The sequence below is a fragment of the Colossoma macropomum genome, unplaced genomic scaffold (genome assembly GCF_904425465.1).
Source record: "Colossoma macropomum unplaced genomic scaffold, Colossoma_macropomum, whole genome shotgun sequence".
NCBI lineage: Eukaryota > Metazoa > Chordata > Actinopteri > Characiformes > Serrasalmidae > Colossoma > Colossoma macropomum.
The window spans coordinates 63659-84778 of record NW_023495296.1 but is presented as its reverse complement, the minus strand read 5'-3'; the positions used below and the strand labels follow the sequence as shown (position 1 = coordinate 84778).

The following is a 21120-nucleotide window of genomic DNA, read 5'->3' as shown; positions in this document are numbered from 1 at the left end:
GTGTGAGGTGATGTGAGGAGCTTTTAGCCAAAGCTAATTTGGAGCATTTCTATTGGCCTGTTGGTCATTAAAAGTGGAGGTAAACGCAACAATGTAATGCAGAAATGTAAAACTGAGAAAAATGGAGATACGTGTTTTTCTTTGGGCAGCAACGATAAATACGGTCCAAAGGCACTGGTACACATCAGTTAGCAATCAGCCATCGTTAGCAAAGGTTAGCAAATGCTAAATGCAGTTATCCTGATGAGCTTGTGTTAGTGACCACATGTCATTTCTGTCACATGTCAGTTCTCTCTATCAGCTGTTGTGTCTGCCTGGGTTTAAATTTGCTAGCATAGCTACTAACTACCCCTATAGCGAATGCAGAACTAGCTAACAACAGCTAACAGCTGCTAAAAGATCTTTAACGCTAGCGCTAAGTCCTGTCCGGGTCCAGACCGCTCTGAAAACAGTGGTGGCTTTGAGAACCGCCTGATTTAACATTAAACCCACTTGCTAGCACAGCTAATTCTGACTTAGCAGGCCTAGCAAATGTGAAATGCAGTTAGCGGGTGGTGATTTTTCCACAAACTGGCATGAAAGGTCTGCCTGATTTAACATTAAAGTACAAGACACACCTGGGCCTCTATGCTAGCGCCGCTAGTGCTGTCTGTAAATAAGACAAACCTGGTCTGTTATGGTTTTTAAACAGTGCAGTTTCAACACAATAGATTCGATTCTGTGCGTACAGAAGGAAACTCATGTAGAAGTGAGTAAATAATGAAATATGATATGTGGAGTGAGGGCAGAGATGTTTTATATAATGCAGGTCACAGATGGTCAGAGTCCTTTAAAAGCAGTGTGTTGTGTGTTTCACTGGTAGAGTATCATATATACTGTATATCATTACAGTTCTGGGATGTGCTGGTGATGGAAGCAGGCTGGAGTTACACTGTGTGCCTGGAAGCACTGTGAGTGTGGGTGGGCGGGGGGGCTGGTGTTGGTGGGGGTGGTGGGGGGATGTGGCTCAGTTCCCTGGTGAGATGTGAGAGTTTTTCAGACGTTCCCGTGTCCTTCCACTGACCGCCGCGTCCTTCAGTGAAACCGTTTCATAGGAAACAGTGGAGCACCTGGACTCACCTGAGGAGGAACAGAGACATCAGACTAACCACGTTTCTGAGATTCTCTCCATAATTAAGTGGTTAAGATGTAATCAGAGTGGTTCAGAGTGGTTTGGTGTGAAACGCTCTGTTCTAGATAAACGTACTGAGTCAGAACTGTTCACAGTGGTGGTGATAGGAACCAGACGTCCACCTCTAAAAGCTCCCTCACAGAAAGTTCCTACATGAAATGGTTATGAATTCACTGCCTGATGACTGAGACACTGTTTTATGATAGTTTAGAGAACTTAAACTCCATTCATGGTGGAGGGATACATGCAGGGCGCTGTTTAACCACACAAAAAATGTGATTATAGTGATTAGCTACACAAAACCATGTGATTAATCACAGTTCTACATGGAGTAACACGATTAATCACAATTAGTTACACAACATCTGATTAATCTCATTAACTACAAAAACCATGATTAATCACAATTATCTACACAGAGTAACACGATTAATTGTGATTAGCTACACAACTGGATGTGATTGATCACGATTAGTAAATAATGAGTAAAGAAATCCATTACAGTTCGATAAACGTAATCAGTCGTAATGGATCAACTCTGCTAGCTGTGCTATTGTAAATAATGAATATATCCTAATAGGAGTCTGCTATGCTAAGGCTAATCAGATTCTAACTGCTCCTGACTAGCTTGCAGTGTGATCACTAAGGCTATTGATTAACTGATTTGAGGATCAAAAGAACGTTTTCCATCAGCTGACCCAGCACTGTAAACACCAGTATACACGTTTTTACTCCTTTATTATTAATTACTGAACATTGAATATTAATATCTCTGATTTTACTATTGATTAATGAGGACGGTTTTACAGTGTTAGTCATTCCAGTATTGTACACATAAACTTATATCTATAAATGTTTACCATTAGTAAATGGTCCACAGTGGATTAAATACAGTAGAATACAAGTGCTGAGTCAGTTAGGGGCGATTTCCCACCAGGCCGTGCAGTTTATACCCTTAGAGTTCATCCATTTGGGTATGAATTATGTGCTAATAACAATATCTGGAGTTTAAAGTTTATTATAACTCAGACTATGTGGTGTTTTCCAGCTCTTACTTACAGACAGAGCACAATACATTTATTATTTATGCTACTGTTTGTGAATAAATATGAATATTTAACTAAATGTGAAAACAGTACAGCAGCGCAGTGCACTTATTATAATAATCATCAAATGAAAGGTTGTGAAAATACTATAGCAGTAGAGTTAATATTTATTTATTTATTTATTACTTTATTGTCTTTAGAATAACTGAATAGAAAAGTAACAACTGAGAACCTTTATATTTGTGTTTTTTAACAGTGCTCATCTGGATTTTAGCCAGTATTTCGTACATATGAATAGATATATAGTAATCTGAGCGTGCAGGACTTTTATTATGTTACGTATCTCTGTTTTCAGGATGTTGTGAGAAAGTTTTAGCACTGCTGTCATTACCGAAAGGCCTCCTGCAGATCCACACAGACGGTGTTTACAGTGTTTACTGCAGAGTCTCTGTCAATTAGCTGGACCTCGTCTAGACAGACGAGCGTGTCTGCAGAACCGTCTGATGTTTATTTCACAGCAAAACAAGCTAAACGTCTCGGACTGCACTGTGGAGGACCTTCACAGCTTTTCCCAAGACTTTATTTTGAAGAACCTGTCTGTGAGCTTTACAGATTCTCCTTAATTTACCTTCAGCCAAACACAACTCACCCACTCTAACTCTATAGTAGAAGTCAATGGGCAGACGCTTTAAAGGGGAACTCCAGTGTTCTTCATCCTGATCTCGCTGTAATAGAAGTCAATGGGCAGACGCTTTAAAGGGGAACTCCAGTGTTCTTCATCCTGATCTCGCTATAATAGAAGTCAATGGGCAGACGCTTTAAAGGGGAACTCCAGTGTTCTTCATCCTGATCTCGCTATAATAGAAGTCAATGGGCAGACGCTTTAAAGGGGAACTCCAGTGTTCTTCACCCTGATCTCCATGGAGCTGCTCTACAGATCCAGCAGATTCTCCTGTAAGTGCTAATCTAGTCCTAACCCTGATCCTGATCCTGGTTCTAGTCCTAATCCAGACTCCAGCTCTGCTGCTAATCTCCAGGCAGTGTTAGCAGTCTGAGCATTAGCAGGTGAGCCAGTAGTGGACCATTAAAATAAAGTGTGACTGAAAGAGTGAGGAATGTATCTGGCTGTGAAGCCCCTTGGAGACAGGGCAGTAAAGGGGGGGTCTCGGGCCGTGTTTACAGGGTCGTGTTTCAGCTCTGTGGGGGGCCAGCGGGGGTCACTCGGTTCACGGCTCCTTTGATGTGCGAACAGACGGCTAGACGCTGCAACGTGAGGAGCGTCTGGTGTGGAGAAGAGCGTCAGCACAACCGGAGAAGTGCTAAGTCATCTAACCCCTCACAGGATGTGCTAATGCTAGGCTAAAAATGGACTGGAGATCATTCTGAAGACCCCTCAGCCCCCCGAATTATAAAACATCATGCAGCAACCTCAGGACCACCGCTCAGTGCAGATCCAGTCCAGTCAGCCCCTCAGTGCTCTCTCTGTTAGCATGCATTCAGAGTGGGTTATTCACTTATAATGATGTTTAATCTGTATGTGGGTCAAAGGTCACACTGATAGACCAGGTGTCTGCCCAGACAGCAGACAGTTTTGGGCCAGTTCTGGCTTTCATGTATGACTGTTGGTTGACTACCAGGTAAATGCTAGGCATGCGGACCAGAACGGGGCCAGATCCTGGACAGCTTCACACGGCGTTGCCTCGTGTCTACATTCATGGGACAGTTCTGCCGTGAATGTTGTGGACCAACAATGTAGCTGGGCCAGACTGGGGCCAAATTTGGGCCCACATCCTTTAGTTCTACAGTGTGTGGGCCAGATCTGGGCCAAGGACCGAGCCGTATACCACGCCAGAACAAACCAAGTGGGCCAGACAAATTTTGCTAACTGGGTAAAGATTAGCATCTGGTTGAAAAGCTAAGGGATATGATGTTACTAGCTAGCTAAAAATAATAGATAGATACTTTATTGATCCCGAAGGAAATTTAGCAGCCAGTAGCAGTCACAAATAAACAAACAAACAAATAATACATAGAAATTAATTAATAATAATAATAATAATAATAATAATAATAATAATATTGAAGCCTGTTACACTGTTAGCATGGCTAAAATTACTCTAAGAGAAAGGTTAGCATAGATAGTTAGCTAACTTAACATTGTAGCCTACATATCATGGCTAGTTATACTCTGTGCTAGCTAGCTAACGTAGTAGCTAACACCACTCACTGCTGTACCAAGGACTAAGTAGCTCTCAGGGATTTGCTAATGCTGCTACATTGATGCCATAGCTACATCATTAGCTGCTGTAGCATAACTGAAGTTATACGCTAAGGCATTAGCTGTTAGTTAACATCATAGCCAAAACCAATAGCTGTTGTAGCATTCCTGAATTTGTGGTTTTATATTTCTGGCTTGCTAAGTTAACATTGTAGCCAATACTATGGCAACTTACTCTGAGACGTTTTCTGATGTTGCAAACCAGCTAAATTAACATTGTAGCCTACACCTAAAGGTATTTGCTAATGTTGCTAGCTAGCTAAATAAACACTGCGGCCTACACAACTAGCTAGCATAGTTGAAGTTACTCTACAGGACTTACAATGTTGCTAGCTAGCTAAGTTAACATCAAATTTACTAGCTACTGCAGCGCGGCTAAAGGTATTTGCTACATTTCTAGCTATGAAAATGAATGCTGTGGCCTACACCGCCAGCTAGCAAGGCTGAATTTACTCTAATGTTGCTAGCTAGCTAAGTTAATGTCACAACCTGTACCAGTAGCTACTGTAGCATGGCTAAAGGTATCTGCTAATGTTGCTAGCTAGCTAAATTAATGCTGAGCTGTGAATTCAGTGGTTAACAAACAACACAACTATACGCTGGTTAACCTTTAGCAGTAGCTAGGCTAGCGCTAACATTAGCTAACCATGTAAGCACAGCTAGCGCTGTGGTTGGCTGCAGTGATCAGCTAGCAGTGAGACCGTAAAAGCTAGAAGAGTCTAAAACACTCTGGAGGGCATTAACTGATAAATTAATTAATAAAGCTATTTTCTGCTTTAATATAAGAAACACCAGCAGGCCAAGCGAGTCTTGTTTCAGAGTGAAGGTTTCTTTCCAGTCGTACGTATACAGAGTGCCGCAGGGACGCCTTTTCAGCAGAGAGCATGCTGGGTAATCCCATCCACCAATTAGCCAAATCCCCCACCCCCAACTCACTGTACAGCTGTAATCTCCAGCAGCCTGAGAGATCACAGACAGAGCTAATGATGTCCCACCACAACTTCAGGCCATAAAAGAAAAGAGAAAACACTCTGAAAAACCAGGCCAGACGAGGACGAGGGTCCACAGTGTTTCCACAGAAACAGAGAGTCCACTCCTTCATTGACCCTTTAACGTCCGAGTCTAGAAGCCTCCTCTCGATCAGATCTTCATGTTCATGGTGTCGTACTGCGTCGTTAAGAAGAGCCCGTGTCCATGTTGGTGGGTGAGCTGTAACTCTGATGGAGCTCGTCTCATCACCGTTACTGCAGATACAGCCCTGCAGGAGGATCAACACCAACAACACTGACCAGAATGACCACAAACACATGAACAGATATGTGGACACTTTAGATGAGTCTCCAGCAACACTACGAGGAGAAGATCAGCTGATTGGTGGATCAGTATGACCTACACATCTCCAGAGTTCAGAACATTCCAGTGTGAGATTTTATAAAAACTAATAAAAGAGGCTCCAAAACTGACAAAGCTCTTAAACTCATACACAGATATAAAGATGAAGCTCCTTATTCACCAGATTCTCATCTAAATTTTCCGTTCCACCTTAAATGGAGCTGCAGTTGCACTGAGGCGCCTTAAATATAAAAAGTAATTAATTTACCTCAATTAATGCATTAAAGCTGAGACGCATTCGAGCCACGTTATAGCAGCGTAAACACAGCCGTCTCTCCAAGAGACATTCAACAACCGAAACTCCTCCCAGTACAACTGAAACCCCTCCCAGTACAACTGAAACCCCCCCCAGTACAACTGAAACTCCTCCCAGTACAACTGAAACCCCCCCCAGTACAACTGAAACTCCTCCCAGTACAACTGAACCCCCCCAGTACAACTGAAACTCCTCCCAGTACAACTGAACCCCCCCCAGTACAACTGAAACTCCTCCCAGTACAACTGAAACCCCCCCCCCAGTACAACTGAAACTCCTCCCAGTACCACCGAAACTCTGCCCAGTAGAACTGAAATTCCTTCCTGCCCCCCCGAAACCCCTCCCAGTACAACTGAAACTCCTCCCAGTACAACCGAAACCCCTCCCAGTACAACTGAAACTCCTCCCAGTACAACTGAAACTCCTCCCAGTACCACCGAAACTCTGCCCAGTAGAACTGAAATTCCTTCCTGCCCCCCCGAAACTCCTCCCAGTACAACTGTAACTTCTCCCAGTAAAACCAGAACTCCTCCTAGTACAACCAGAACTGTTGCCTCATTTAATTCCGCTGTTTTCTTCTCCTTGAGAAAAGATCTGAAAACCTCTTCAGCTCCAATCACACTGCTCATAGAAGCTTAATGGAAGCAGCTTCCCACTGACTCCTATTACAGGCGCAGTGCCTGTTCGTCCAGGAGAACGTGCTGGACTTATTAGCCATGCAGGCGCAGCCGGTCTGGAGTTGCCGTTGGAGACGCGTTTGCTCTGCACTGAAAGCGCTGTTTGACTCGTTCAGATGCAGCGTTTCGCTCCGCGAGCAGAAGCCCGTTCTGTTGTTGAAAGCTGCACTTGTTTGCTTTCTGTTCTGTTTACACTGTAAAACCTCCTCAAAGAGCCGCTGGTTGTGTCTGTTTTAACAATCTGTGAAGCCTAAATGCTCATAAACTCTCCGCGCTGCGCTGCGTGGACTCCGGCCGTGATGGCGCTGACAGTGGCTCCGGCACAAGAGGAACCGTGAGGCGTTGACCTCGGGCGCTAATAGAGGACAATGTGTTTGCTGGGAAGATTTGAAGGGTCGCTGTTCCCCGGGGGACGAGCCGGCAGCACACAGCCAGCGGCACTGACGCTAACGGCGCTAATGGCATGCGGCTACGTCCCTCGGGAACGCTTAGCGTTGCCAGAGACTCCACACACACTCCACCGCAGCACGGCCTCCTCCCACTGCAGGAGAAACTAGCACAACTAGCATCTGTTAGTGTTTCCTCACTCATCGGGATCAGTATTTATTTACTCTGCGTCACTCGGACAACCGGGAACGTGCAGTTAGAGAGAAGCTTCGGAGCAGCCCCACTTATGGAGCCTCTGTGGAAAGCGCGCTTTAGCAGTTTAGCATGATTATCGAGCTGGGAGCTGAGCTGAGCCGCATTAGAGCTGAGAAAACTCTGAGACGTGCAATGAGCCTGTAAAATAAAGGTGATCTTAGTCGGCTAGGTGACGCATCACTGTCCACTACAGAGATGAACTTACTTTATCTGTTAAACCGCCCGCTAACTAGCTAACGGAAGGACTCTTATAGTGAAAAGACGGTGATTGGAGTTTGGGTTAACGAGGCATTGCTGCACAAATTCAACCTAAAGTAAACTGTTCATTTGGCCATAATGTCCTCATATGCTGCTTAACCGTTTTTGTGTGTTTGCTGATTCTATGCTAAAAACACTCTGTTACTCATTTCCGTCACGGTTAGTTAATAAAACCCCATAGACATGAGGTGCTCTTCCTCAGGAGGGTTCAATTATATGTTTTTGGTATGTTTTCAGATGAAAAATGCCAAAATCAGTAACATTTTTAAGAATTACAAAGGCTCACCATTGCATTGAGTTTGGTTTTTGTGTTGTGAGTATCGTTTCTTGTTGTTTGGGTTGTGTTTGTGTCCTCTGTTATCTAGAACAGAGGTTCTCAACCACCAAGCTGTGGAGCAGTACCAGGCTGTCGATCATTTGATACCAGGCCTCATCAATGCTACAGTTAGCAGAGTAACCCAACTGCTGATATCTACTCTATTATTATTGTTATTGGTGCAGGTTCCACATTTTAAGGCTCTATTCTCACCACTGAAGTCTTCATAAACCTAACGGCCTACGTCTGACCGCTCTCAGCTGATGGCTAGCGTTAGCAAAGAAGTGAAAAAACCAGAAACTGACATCAACACACTTTTTACTGGAGCTGCAAACCATAAATATACATCCATAGATGCTGAACTGCAGTGATCACCAGCCCTCATCATGGAAACATACCGAGTCAGAACTGTTCACAGTGGTGGTGATAGGAACCAGACGTCCACCTCTAAAAGCTCCTCACAGAAAGTTCCTACATGAAATGGTTATGAATTCACTGCCTGATGACTGAAACACTGTTTTATGATAGTTTAGAGAACTTAAACTCCATTCATGGTGGAGGGATACATGCAGGGCGCTGTGAGGCAAAATAGTCCCCAAAGAAAACTTATTATTTCAGATTTTCCACTATTTTCCATCATCAACATTCCATATAAACTCAGAAGACTCGTGTAGGTTCACTGGTGGTTCTGGATAGTAAATAAAATGTCTATATCTGTGTTGTAGTCATGGCGACCCCTGGTTCCTATCACCACCACTGTAAAGACCTCTGAACCATTTCACACCAAACCACTCTGAATCTCTCTGTTTACATCTCCAGGACTTAAATTAGGTAGTAACCAATATCAAATTAGTTGAGTAATTAGTAAGTTACGATACCAAGAAGAAAAAGCATCATCTACAGCTACCTAAAATACAGACTCCTGGCCACTAGGGGTGCTAATGTGCCTGCTATGTTGGGAGATGTACGGAAATTAGCGCCTGATTACACAGCAGCAAAGCAGGCTAATCATGGGCGGCGTCCCCTACAGGTCATTCAAAGCCACTCAGTCTGCACTGTGACAAAGGGTCAGTTAGGTCTAGGCCAGCCCTGGTTAGCAGTTAGCAGTTAGCAGTTAGCCCCTGGCGTCTATCTTTAACGCTCAGGTTCTGGCAGTGGAGGGTCGTAATGCTGACTCTGTGTGAGCGTCTGGACAGTGGACGGTCAGATGATCCGCAGACTGACCCTTAGCGCTGGCCCGGGCCGCAGTGCAGCCTGGCTTACCGCTAGCAGGTCCTCCTCTTAATATGGAGCATGTATTTTAATACGGCTCTGAAACATGAGCGCGTTTATTTATTCATACGCCTCCAACCGCGCTCCATCAGGGAGACTTAACCTCTCTCTCCCTCCTTCTCTCTCTCTCTCTCTCTCTCACTCTCTCTCTGGCTCTCTCTTTCTCTCCCTCTCTCTCTCCTTCTCTCCTCCCTCTGGCTTTCTCCCTCTCTCTCTCCCTCTCTCCCTCCCTCTCTCTCTCTCTCTCTCTCTCTCTCTGGCTCTCTCTCTCTCTCCCTCTCTCTCTCTCTCCCTCTCTGTCTCTCTCCCTCCCTCCCTCTCTCTCCCTCTCTCTCTCTCTCCCTCTCTGTCTCTCTCCCTCCCTCCCTCTCTCTCTCCCTCTCTCCCTCCCTCTCTCTCTCTCTCTCTCTCTCTCTCTCTGGCTCTCTCTCTCTCCCCCTCGCTCCCTCTCTCTCTCTCTCTCTCTCTCCCTCGCTCCCTCTCTCTCTCTCTCTCTCTCTCTCTGACTCAGAGGAGTAGCAGCATCTAGCGGTCTCAGTGCAGGGAGAAATAGTAGCGTAAACATGCTGTATTTACACCTTGTTTTCTCCTGAACATTTCCGTCCAGTGGGTCCTTCAACAGGTCTGTATGTTTGTCTAATCTGTTAAAGTAAATATGATAAACAAACAGTTGTAGGGTTCTGTAAAGTACCAAAAAATGCTCTGTGTCAATAGTAAGAACAGTGGAACCGTTTCAGAGCCATATAAAACCACTTTTTTAAAGAACTGCAGCTCCTTTCTTCTCAGAACTTCACACACAGTTTAATATAAAAGCTTTTTAATAGAATAATTACATGTATTTGAAGAAAACAGTTTTCCAGCACCAGCTGGTCCGTGTGAAAAAGCAAAGGCCCCCTTAGTTGCTCACTCAACCAGTTAATGCAGTTTAGTTTGTAATTGGGATCAACTGAGCTGGACACACTCAGGCCTGATTGCTGCCCACCCTCCTCAGTCTAAACATCACATTTCCAGCAACGTGAAGTCGGACAAAAGATCTCAACAAGCAGCGACAAAAAGAAGAGAACGAAAGGTATCGAGTCTGAACAGTTAGCAGTCCGTTCCTGAGGATCTGGGACTCCGTAGAACCACAGTGAGCAATCATCTCCAAACGGAGACCGTGGTGAATCTTCTCAGAAAGCAGTCCCTGAAGACCCCAGACGAACATCTAAGGAACTGCAGGCCTCGCTCGCCTCAGATAAGGCAGGATTCCACCATTACAGAAAATGATGGCCAAAAATGGTATCTGTGGCAGAGCTGAGAGCTGAAAACCACCACTCATCAAGAGGAACATAAAGGGTCGTCTCACATTGGCCAAAAAACACACTGATGACCCCCGAAGCCTTGTGGAGTAACGTTCTGTGGACTGATGATGGAACATTTAGGAAGACAGGGGTCCTGTTACATCTGGCGTAAAGCTAACACAGCATTCCACAGTAAGAACATCATAGCGAAGCATGGTGGTGGTAGTGCGAAGGTGAGGGGATACTCTGCTGCTTCAGGGCCTGGACGACCTACCACAGTTGATGGAACCATGAATCCTGCAGAAGGACAGCAGTTTAGCTCCACCCATTCAGCCTACAGCAGTTTAGCCCCACCCATTCAGCTACAGCAGTTTAGCTCCACCCATTCAGTCTACAGCAGTTTAGCCCCACCATTCAGCCTACAGCAGTTTAGCTCCACCCATTCAGCCTACAGCAGTTTAGCTCCACCCATTCAGTCTACAGCAGTTTCAGCCCAGGCTGGTTTTTAAATGAGGCACAATACAGGGCAACCAATCATAACAGAGCTCATTTGCATAGATTAATTTTAAAGGCACAGTCTGTCTGATTCTGTTGGATACAGAGGGTTTGGAAAATGGTGAGTTAGAAATGATTTTGGTGCAGAAAACCACACAAATACTAAATCAATCAGAATGTAGGAGCTTTTGGCCTGAAACACTAGAGCTGAGCTCTTCCTTCTAAAATACAGCTGAAGCTTTATAGTATGAGCGCATAAGAAGAGGGTAAGTAGTAATAGTGCTTCAGGGTGTTAGGCTGTTTGAACAGCATGAGAGAGAGAGGGAGAGAGACAGACAGACAGACAGAGAGAGAGAGAGCGAGAGAGAGGGAGAGAGAGGGAGAGAGACAGACAGACAGACAGACAGACAGAGAGAGAGAGAGAGGGAGAGAGACGGACAGACAGACAGACAGAGAGAGAGAGAGGGAGAGAGAGAGAGAGAGAGAGAGAGACAGACAGAGAGAGAGAGAGAGAGAGAGAGAGAGAGAGAGGGAGAGAGAGGGAGAGAGACAGACAGACAGACAGACAGAGAGAGAGAGAGAGGGAGAGAGACGGACAGACAGACAGACAGAGAGAGAGAGGGAGAGAGAGAGAGAAACAGGCAGGCCGTTCCTGGACGCTGCATTAGCAGATCTGAGAGGACAGAGCAGCAGTAGGGAGAGAGAGACAGAGAGAGAGACAGGCTGTCAGGGCGACTCCGTGGCGCTCGGCCCTTGGGTCTTCACAGCGTCCGCTTTCTGTCACCTCCGTAACGCTCAGCTTATGCTGCTCAAGCAGCTCATCGCCTCCAGAACACACACCGTCTCCTAATAACCTCACCACCGGGAGAACCACACACCACCTGATCTGGAGCTTCAGCACTCAACACAGCCGCACCTTCAGCCCTACAGCTACACACACAACAATAATAATAATAATAATCACAACAGCAATAATATAATAATAATACTAATAATAATAATCACAACAATAATGATAATAATAATAATAATAATAATAATAATAATAAAAGTTAGAGCTGTCAAACAATGAATCACCATCAATCTCATTTCTCAATTTACTCAAAATGAAAAAGACTTTAAAATGAAGATTTGTTTTCCTTTATAAAGCACTGCACTGTTAGATCAGTGGACACAATGAGCTTCATCAGAATGTATTAATTACTTTAATCATTCAATAACACTATTTTAAACACACATCTGAAATATGAAGGTCACATGATGTCCACAGAGTGAACGAGGATCTTAAGATGCTGTACCTGAACAAAGATACAAAAAAATAGTATATTTAAAGTTAATTTTATTAAGGACATTTAAGTACAATTCAGGTATATTTACCAAGTATACTCATATCAGTGCACTGGTAGTAAACTTGTACTATTTCAATACTTCTAAATTGGCCACTTTTAGTATATAAACGTATACTTTTAAGTACACTTCAGCTGTAAGAGCAGGAAACTTTTAGGACTACACTAAAAGTAAACTTATAGTACTGTTAGTGTAAAGTTATATATTTCCATCCCACTTTTTAGTTTATGAAAGTGCACTTTTAAGTACACTCAGTAAACTACTGATTTAATACTTTCTAGAATTAGAATTCTAATTCTACAGTGTAAGTATAATTGTTTGTTTTCTGTTTATGAATTTAATCTAACACTCATAATTTAATACTTATATATTTTGCTCTATAAAGCATACCGCTACGTTTTTGTTTAGATAAAGTTTTTATACTTGAAATATACCTTTAACTGTACGAAGTAGACCTGAAGTTAGTCAATATGAACTCCACCACTACACATCTAAAAATTCACCAGAAGACCTTAGGATTCAGAACATGTTTGTCTCCGTAAATCAGAAATGTCAAGCGAATATTGTATATGATACCAAGATATACGAACAGAAGAACTCAATCAACATTCCAGCTCAAAACAAAACACATCAAGCACACAGTTTGATATTGGAATTTGTGTTCGATCTCAATCAAAAGATTCTGTACAAATATATTGCCAAATATACTTGTCAGTGTAAGTGAAGTATACTCATTTTATTTAGTGTAATTCTGGTAAGTACGTAAAAAGTAAACTCACTAGTTTAGAGAAACCAGCAGGAGAAAAAACACACAGAAAGGGGGGGGGGGCTGGTCTATTTGCTGCCTTCAGTCTTCAGCAGCTGTGTGTGTGTGGGGGGGGTCCTGGATCTTTTGCCCGATGGGAGGGGGACTGTTTGTGACCTGAGTGGGTTAAGGCCTTGATGATGTTGCTAGCCCCCTTATGTAGGCGGCTTGGATACATTGTGTCCAGATTTGGGAGCTTTGTTCCCACAATCCTCTGTGCAGTCTTCATTATCCAGGCCAAGCCTCTCCGGTTCTCTGGCGTACCACACATGACGCAGTAGCAGAGAACGCTACACCCATTTTTGTGGTTACTCTTCCATGGTTATGTTAGGTCTATACCCGTTCCCATGGTTACTCTAAATCGTTGTAATTGTTATGTTAGGTCTACATCCGTTACCATGGTTACTCTACAATATAAATTCACATGAAAGATGCTTTGTGCAGGTTTCTGCTCACTCCGCGTGCATGAAGAGCTAAATCTGCCGGTGTGGGTTTGTGCAGGTTAAAGGCTGTGCGGACGCCGGTGAGGGGTTAGACTGAGTGGTCCACATTACTGCCTGCGCATTAATAATTGATCAGCATCAGTATTTCAGTACTGGTGCTCGGCTCAGGCCTTTGGTAATTACAGTGTGAAATGATGGTGAAGCGCTGAGCCGGCGCTGCTTATCTCCTGCATTTCTGTGTGTAACTGATTAGCTCTACTGTCAGAGTCCCTCAGAAACGGCAGATAAGCATCAGTCTGTTTGTCTGTGGACTGTGGAGCTCTTCATTAATAAAATCAATTAGCATCCGCCTGCAGTTCAGCTCCGATCACCGAGGAGACGCTGAGTCTCCTCCAAACAGGCGGCTTTCCACCGGGGCGCTCTTCAGATTCCAGACTTTAATCCTCCTCCACTCTCAGAGTGACGAACAGAGCAGGTCGGCTCTCGCCGCCCTCCGTCCACATCACGGAATACGGTTACAGCGCCGACTGACCCACAAACATCCACCTGAACAACAGCCACAACACTGACAGGTGGAGCAGCGCGCTACACCTGTTTACATGGTTACGCTACAATAGTTTCCATGGTTACACTACACCCAATTTCTTGGCTACACTACACCCATTTCCATGGTTACACTACACTTGTTTCCATGGTTACTCCTGTCCATTTCCATGGTTACACTACACTCATTTTCATGGTTACACTACACTCGTTTCCATGGTTACACCTGTCCATTTCCATAATTACACTACACCCATTTCCATAGTTATACTACACTCATTTACCTGGCTACGCTAAGTCTATTCCCATTTCCATGGTAACATTAGGTCTATGCTCATTTACATTTTTATGCTAAGTGTCCGTGGTCACTAATGCTAATAATTCATTTGAATTTTAATTAATTTAATTCATTTTATTAATTCATTGTTTTGCCCATTTTGTTATTAGATGTTATCTTTATTATCATTTTATAACCCTTTCTTTAAAATGTTTCCTTTTCAAATACCTTATTTCTGTCATTTTTATTCCGTCTTCATCGTCCAGTGATTTCTCTATTTTCTGTTTTTGCTCTGTGCTGTTTTTATGCCTTTCTCTGTGTGAAGTACTTTGAGCTGAGCAGTTAGCTGAGGTCCACTGGTGTTAACATTAGCGCTAACTGTCTCTGTACAGACCTTGACTTTGTTTCTCCATTGCTAAGCTAGCTGCTATATTAAGGTTAGGCCTCTAACAGTAACCAGAAGAACTGCTGTACTGTATCAGCACGAAAGTGAGTCAACAGCAATGAGGGACTAAAGCAGCCCAAAGCAGGACATGAATATCTAATCACTACTTAGCTAACGTAGCTCTGTTATGTCGGGATCAGACGAGACTATTCTGCCGAAAAGTCTAACGTCAGTATTTTTGGTATTTTCCTGACTAGTCTGACGTTTCCTACGACGTGTTCCTTCATGTTAACCAACAGACTGACAGAGTTCTGTCTGCCGCACATACATGAACACAGTGAAGGGAAAGAGCGACAGCAGATTTAAGGTGGAACAATGAAACAGAGGAACGGTTCTCTGAGCTGTGGAAACTGTCTGATCGCAGCGTTAGCTAGCTGAGCTCGCATGTTTCAAAATAATCTTCAGCAGTTATGAGCAGCGAACGCTACCTCAGAATTCAGAGTGAAGCTCGTCACAATCCACTGACGCTGCTCCAAACAGCCGCGACCGTGTCGCGTAAGTGGACCGTAAACGGGGAGCGTTTGAGGAGGATGAGGGGATTTGAGGAATAAAGCTGATCTTTTCTTAAAAACATTGAGGCCCAGCCGAGCTATCAGACGCTAGCAGAGCGCTCAGTGGAAAATAACACGGCTAACCGCGCGCGCTGCGTTTTCACAGATAACCTGAGGAATAATCCCTACAAAATCAATCTGCTCGCTGCTTTTCTGCCCGCGATGTTATCTGATAAAGACAGAGAGAGCTGTTCTCCCACTCCTGACTTCTCTCCCATCTTTCTTTCTGTTCTTTTTTCCTCTCGCCTGCCCATCCCTCACTGCACATCCCTCCCAAGGTTAGCGAGGCCTTACACTCCAATTCAGTGAGCTGTCGAGAACTATTTAATCCATAGTGCGGCTAAAGAAAGAATTCATACTGGAGGCCTGTTCAGACCCCATGGCAATCTCATTTTCACTGTTATTTCTTTATTTATCTATTTTCTTCAGATGAAAGCGCTGGCATGTAAAAGCCTGAATGCTAACTGTGATAAAAATCGATAAAAGCTTTCTGCCACATGAAAAGCAGCTCTGAATGAGAGTCCTTGTCATCAAAGTCACATGATTATTGTTTTTTTCTTTATCTCTCATCATTTCTCTGATTTTTTTCAGGTTATTGATATCAAGGAAAAGCTGAAGAAGTCGAAGAAGTTTTGGTCGACTCTGCCGGACGCCATCTGCACTAAAGAGAGAGCGAGCGAGGACGAGGAACAGTGCTGGAACAGTCACACTAAAGGAAGGCAAGGCTTTGCTCTTCATCCTTAACACAAATTAGGCCAGGTTCATAAAACGTGTCACCGGATTTAACGTGATGTTAAGAGCAAATGGGTGATTCTACGACTGGGCTTCCATTTCCATGGTTACGCCACACCCATTATGATGGTTACACTATACAGATTTCCACTATCACACCCTTTTCCATGGTTACAATAACCTGATTTCCCTTTAATGCTACAACCATTTCCATGGTTACGCTACGTCTACACTCATTTCCATGGTTACACTGCATCTACACTCATTTCTATGGTTACGCTACGTCTACACTCATTTCCATGGTTACACTACGTCTGCAACCATTTCTATACACCTATCTCTATAGTTAACACTTTACCACTGTTCTGATAGTCATTTCCATTTTAAGCGACGTTTCCATCTACACATTTCCATGGTTACGTAATTTCTAAACCCATTTTCATGGTTGTGATACAGTCATTTCCATTTTATTCTGTAAAATAATATGAACTGTAAATTAAAAGAAACCTCTGTGTCTGTAATTACGGTATAAATGGTAACGGTTATTAATACGGCAGGTGGTAAATGGTGAACGGCTGTGTGGTATTATTATTTTATAGTAGTGTGGTTTAATAAAGGGAACGATGAAGCGCGTGAGCAGCTGCAGCGTTTGAGTTTAAAGTGGTGAATTTAGAGATGTAGGGTTTACTGTAATCCACACTGAGGAAGTGAAGGGCTCTCTCTCTCTCTCTCTCTCTCTGTCTGTCTCTCTCTCTTTCTCTGTCTGTCTCTCTCTCTCTCTCTCTTTCTCTGTCTGTCTCTCTCTCTCTCTCTCTCTTTCTCTGTCTGTCTCTCTCTCTCTCTCTCTCTCTCTCTCTGTCTGTCTCTCTCTCTCTCTCTCTCTGTCTGTCTCTCTCTCTCTCTCTCTGTCTCTCTCTCTCTCTCTCTCTCTCTCTCTCTGTCTCTCTCTCTCTCTCTCTCTGTGGTTAAGCTGATGTGTGTAGTCTGAGGTTTTAAATGATGAGAATTCCTCTAATCCAGATAAGAGTTTAACTGTGGAGCTGAGTGAGAGTGATCAGGCTTATCTCTGCACTGTGAGAAGAGTGCACAACTCACTCACATCTACAACACGCTCACTACTCACGCTCACTACTCACTCACATCTGCAATACAACACGCTCATGCTCACTACTCACTAACCTGCACACTCACTACTCACACTCATTACTCACTAACCTGCACTCTCACTACTCACACTCCCTAAACTGCACGCTCACTACTCACACTCAATACTCACTAACCTGCATACTCACTACTTGCTAACCTGCATGCTCACTAATCATAAACCTGCACACACTACTCACGCTCACTATTCACTCTCACTACTCACTAACCTGCATACTCACTACTCATGCTCACTAATCATAAACTTGCACACTCACTACTCACTAACCTGCATGCTCACTACTCACTAACCTGCACACACTACTCACGCTCACTATTCACTCTCACTACTCACTAACCTGCATACTCACTACTCATGCTCACTAATCATAAACCTGCACACTCACTACTCACTAACCTGCATGCTCACTACTCACTAACCTGCACACACTACTCATGCTCACTATTCACTCTCACTACTCACTAACCTGCACGCTCACTATTCACTTTCACTACTCCCGCTCACTACTCACTAACCTGCACGCTCACAACTCACTAACCTGCACACTCACTCCTCACACTCACTACTCACTAACCTGCACGCCCACTATTTACGCTCACTATTCACTCTCACTACTCCTGCTCACTACTCACTAACCTGCACGCTCACAACTCACGCTCACTACTCACAAACCTGCACGCTCACTATTCACTTTCACTACTCCCGCTCACTACTCACTAACCTGCACGCTCACAACTCACGCTCACTACTCACTAACCTGCACGCTCACTATTCACTTTCACTACTCCCGCTCACTACTCACTAACCTGCACGCTCACAACTCACTAACCTGCACACTCACTCCTCACACTCACTACTCACTAACCTGCATGCCCACTATTTACGCTCACTATTCACTCTCACTACTCCTGCTCACTACTCACTAGCCTGCACCCTCACTATTCACGCTCACTACTAACTAACCTGCATGCTCACTACTCACAAACCCGCACACTCACTACTCACTAACCTGCACCCTCACTACTCACACACCTGCATGCTCACTAGTTACAAACCTGCATGCTCACTAGTTAAAACCTGCATGCTCACTAACCTGCACCCTCACTAATCACGCTCACTACTAACTAACCTGCATGCTCACTACTCACTAACCTGCATGCCCACTATTTACGCTCACTATTCACTCTCACTACTCCTGCTCACTGCTCACTAACCTGCACCCTCACTATTCACGCTCACTACTAACTAACCTGCACGCTCACTACTCACAAACCTGCACACTCACAACTCACTAACCTGCACCCTCACTACTCACACTCACTACTGACAAACCTGAATGCTCACTAACCTGCATGCTCACTACACGTGCTCACTACTCACAAACCTGCATCCTCACTACTCACAAACCTGCATGCCCACTACTCACAAACCTGCATGCTCACTACTCACAAACCTGCATGCTCACTACTCACAAACCTGCACGCTCACTACTCACAAACCTGCATGCTCACAAACCTGCACGCTCACTACTCACAAACCTGCATGCTCACTACTCACAAACTTGCATGCTCACTACTCACAAACCTGCACGCTCACTATTCACAAACCTGCATGCTCACTAACCTGCATGCTCACTACTCACAAACTTGCATGCTCACTACTCACAAACCTGCACGCTCACTATTCACAAACCTGCACGCTCACTATTCACAAACCTGCATGCTCACAAACCTGCACGCTCACTACTCACAAACCTGCATGCTCACTACTCACAAACTTGCATGCTCACTACTCACAAACCTGCACGCTCACTATTCACAAACCTGCATGCTCACTAACCTGCATGCTCACTACACATGCTCACTACTCACAAACCTGCACGCTCACTATTCACAAACCTGCATGCTCACTAACCTGCATGCTCACTACACATGCTCACTACTCACAAACCTGCATGCTCACTATTCACAAACCTGCATGCTCACTACACATGCTCACTATTCACAAACCTGCATGCTCACTAACCTGCATGCTCACTACACATGCTCACTATTCACAAACCTGCATGCTCACTACTCATGTTCACTACTCACTAACCTGCACGCTCACTTCTTATAAACCTGCACACTCAAAACTCACTAACCTGCACACTCACTATTCACGCTCCGTACTCACTAACCTGCAGGACGTTGAGAGAGTGTATATATATTTATGGAGAGAGAGAGAGAGAGTGTGTATATATATTTATAGAGAAAAAAGACAAGGGGACAAAGAGAAAAAATCTTTCGATTTCTCTGTTGCTCTTTCATCTTTCTTTTTTTTTCCATTCTTCTCCCATTCCATCTCTCTCCATTTCTCTCTTTATCTCTATTATATATCTCTCTCTCTCCATCTTCCTCCTCTATCTCTCGTTATCTCTCCACTCTCTCAATCTTTCATTGTATCGCCCCATCTCCATTCATCTCTCTCTCATCCATCTTTCTCTCTTTTAAATTCTGTCTCTCTCCATCTGTCTCTGTCTGTCTCTCTCTCTCTCTCTCTCTCTCTCTTCTGTGACGATAGTGTTTTTCCAGCTCTCAGTCACAGCAGTGTAGTTTTTGTACAGTGTAATCAGCAGAAGTTTGATTAGCTGTTTAGTTGTTTGAAGTTCGCTGCCGGCTTTACTGTCACTGTTAGTCAGTGTGTGAAAAACCCCCTGGTATTCGGGGGTCCCCCTGGCTTCTCCAACGTTGGCTGCTAACTCGGCGCTGATGCTTCACTGGTGACAAAACAATTCTCCTTCTGTAGAGTCTCTGTTCTAGTGCGGTTCTGCGCTCTTCCTCACAGTAACTGAGATCTTCCTCGTCTCCTCTTCTGTAGAGTCTCTGTTCTAGTGCGGTTCTGCGCTCTTCCTCGTCTCCTCTTCTGTAGAGTCTCTGTTCTAGTGCGGTTCTGCGCTCTTCCTCACAGTAACTGAGATCTTCCTCGTCTCCTCTTCTGTAGAGTCTCTGTTCTAGTGCGGTTCTGCGCTCTTCCTCTCATTAACTGAGATCTTCCTCGTCTCCTCTTCTGTAGAGTCTCTGTTCTAGTGCGGTTCTGCGCTCTTCCTCACAGTAACTGAGATCTTCCTCGTCTCCTCTTCTGTAGAGTCTCTGTTCTAGTGCGGTTCTGCGCTCTTCCTCACAGTAACTGAGATCTTCCTCGTCTCCTCTTCTGTAGAGTCTCTGTTCTAGTGCGGTTCTGCGCTCTTCCTCACAGTAACTGAGATCTTCCTCGTCTCCTCTTCTGTAGAGTCTCTGTTCTAGTGCGGTTCTGCGCTCTTCCTCACAGTAACTGAGATCTTCCTCGTCTCCTCTTCTGTCTTCAGTGTGAGAAATGAGGAACAGTCACTCTTCACTCCAAACTCTTGGGAAACTGGGCGAGTTTTCAGATTTACAGATCTGCTGCAGCTCATTGTAAAGTTTTTCAGAAGAATCCAGGCAGAGTTACAGTTTCTAGGCTATGAAGGACCAACTGGGTGAACCAGCCTGCTACAGCGCCACCCTGAGGCAGAGCAGTGCTGCAGCTCTAGTTAGTTAAGAACACCAGAGACAGAAGCTGATTGTGGGGAAAGCAGATAAACAATCAGCTTCACTGAATCTGGATTTGAGCAACAGTCAGCATAACATCATAAAGTTTTTTTCAGAGCCCCAGAATTTAGATTTTGAGACATTCAGGGGGCTCAGGAGATTAATTAAGGGGTCCTGGACC

The 21120-nt window shown here is 44.3% G+C and overlaps 1 protein-coding gene across 1 annotated transcript in view; it reads left to right on the top strand.

Annotated features, from left to right (window-relative positions):
- The window catches only part of LOC118801657 (glypican-6-like), a 226642-nt gene that overhangs the window by 192655 nt on the left and 12867 nt on the right, over window positions 1-21120 (top strand). Inside the window, exon 7 of the mRNA XM_036562019.1 lies at window positions 16086-16213. Coding sequence (XP_036417912.1) covers window positions 16086-16213 — 128 coding nt within the window. The remainder of the gene's footprint in view (window positions 1-16085; window positions 16214-21120) is intronic.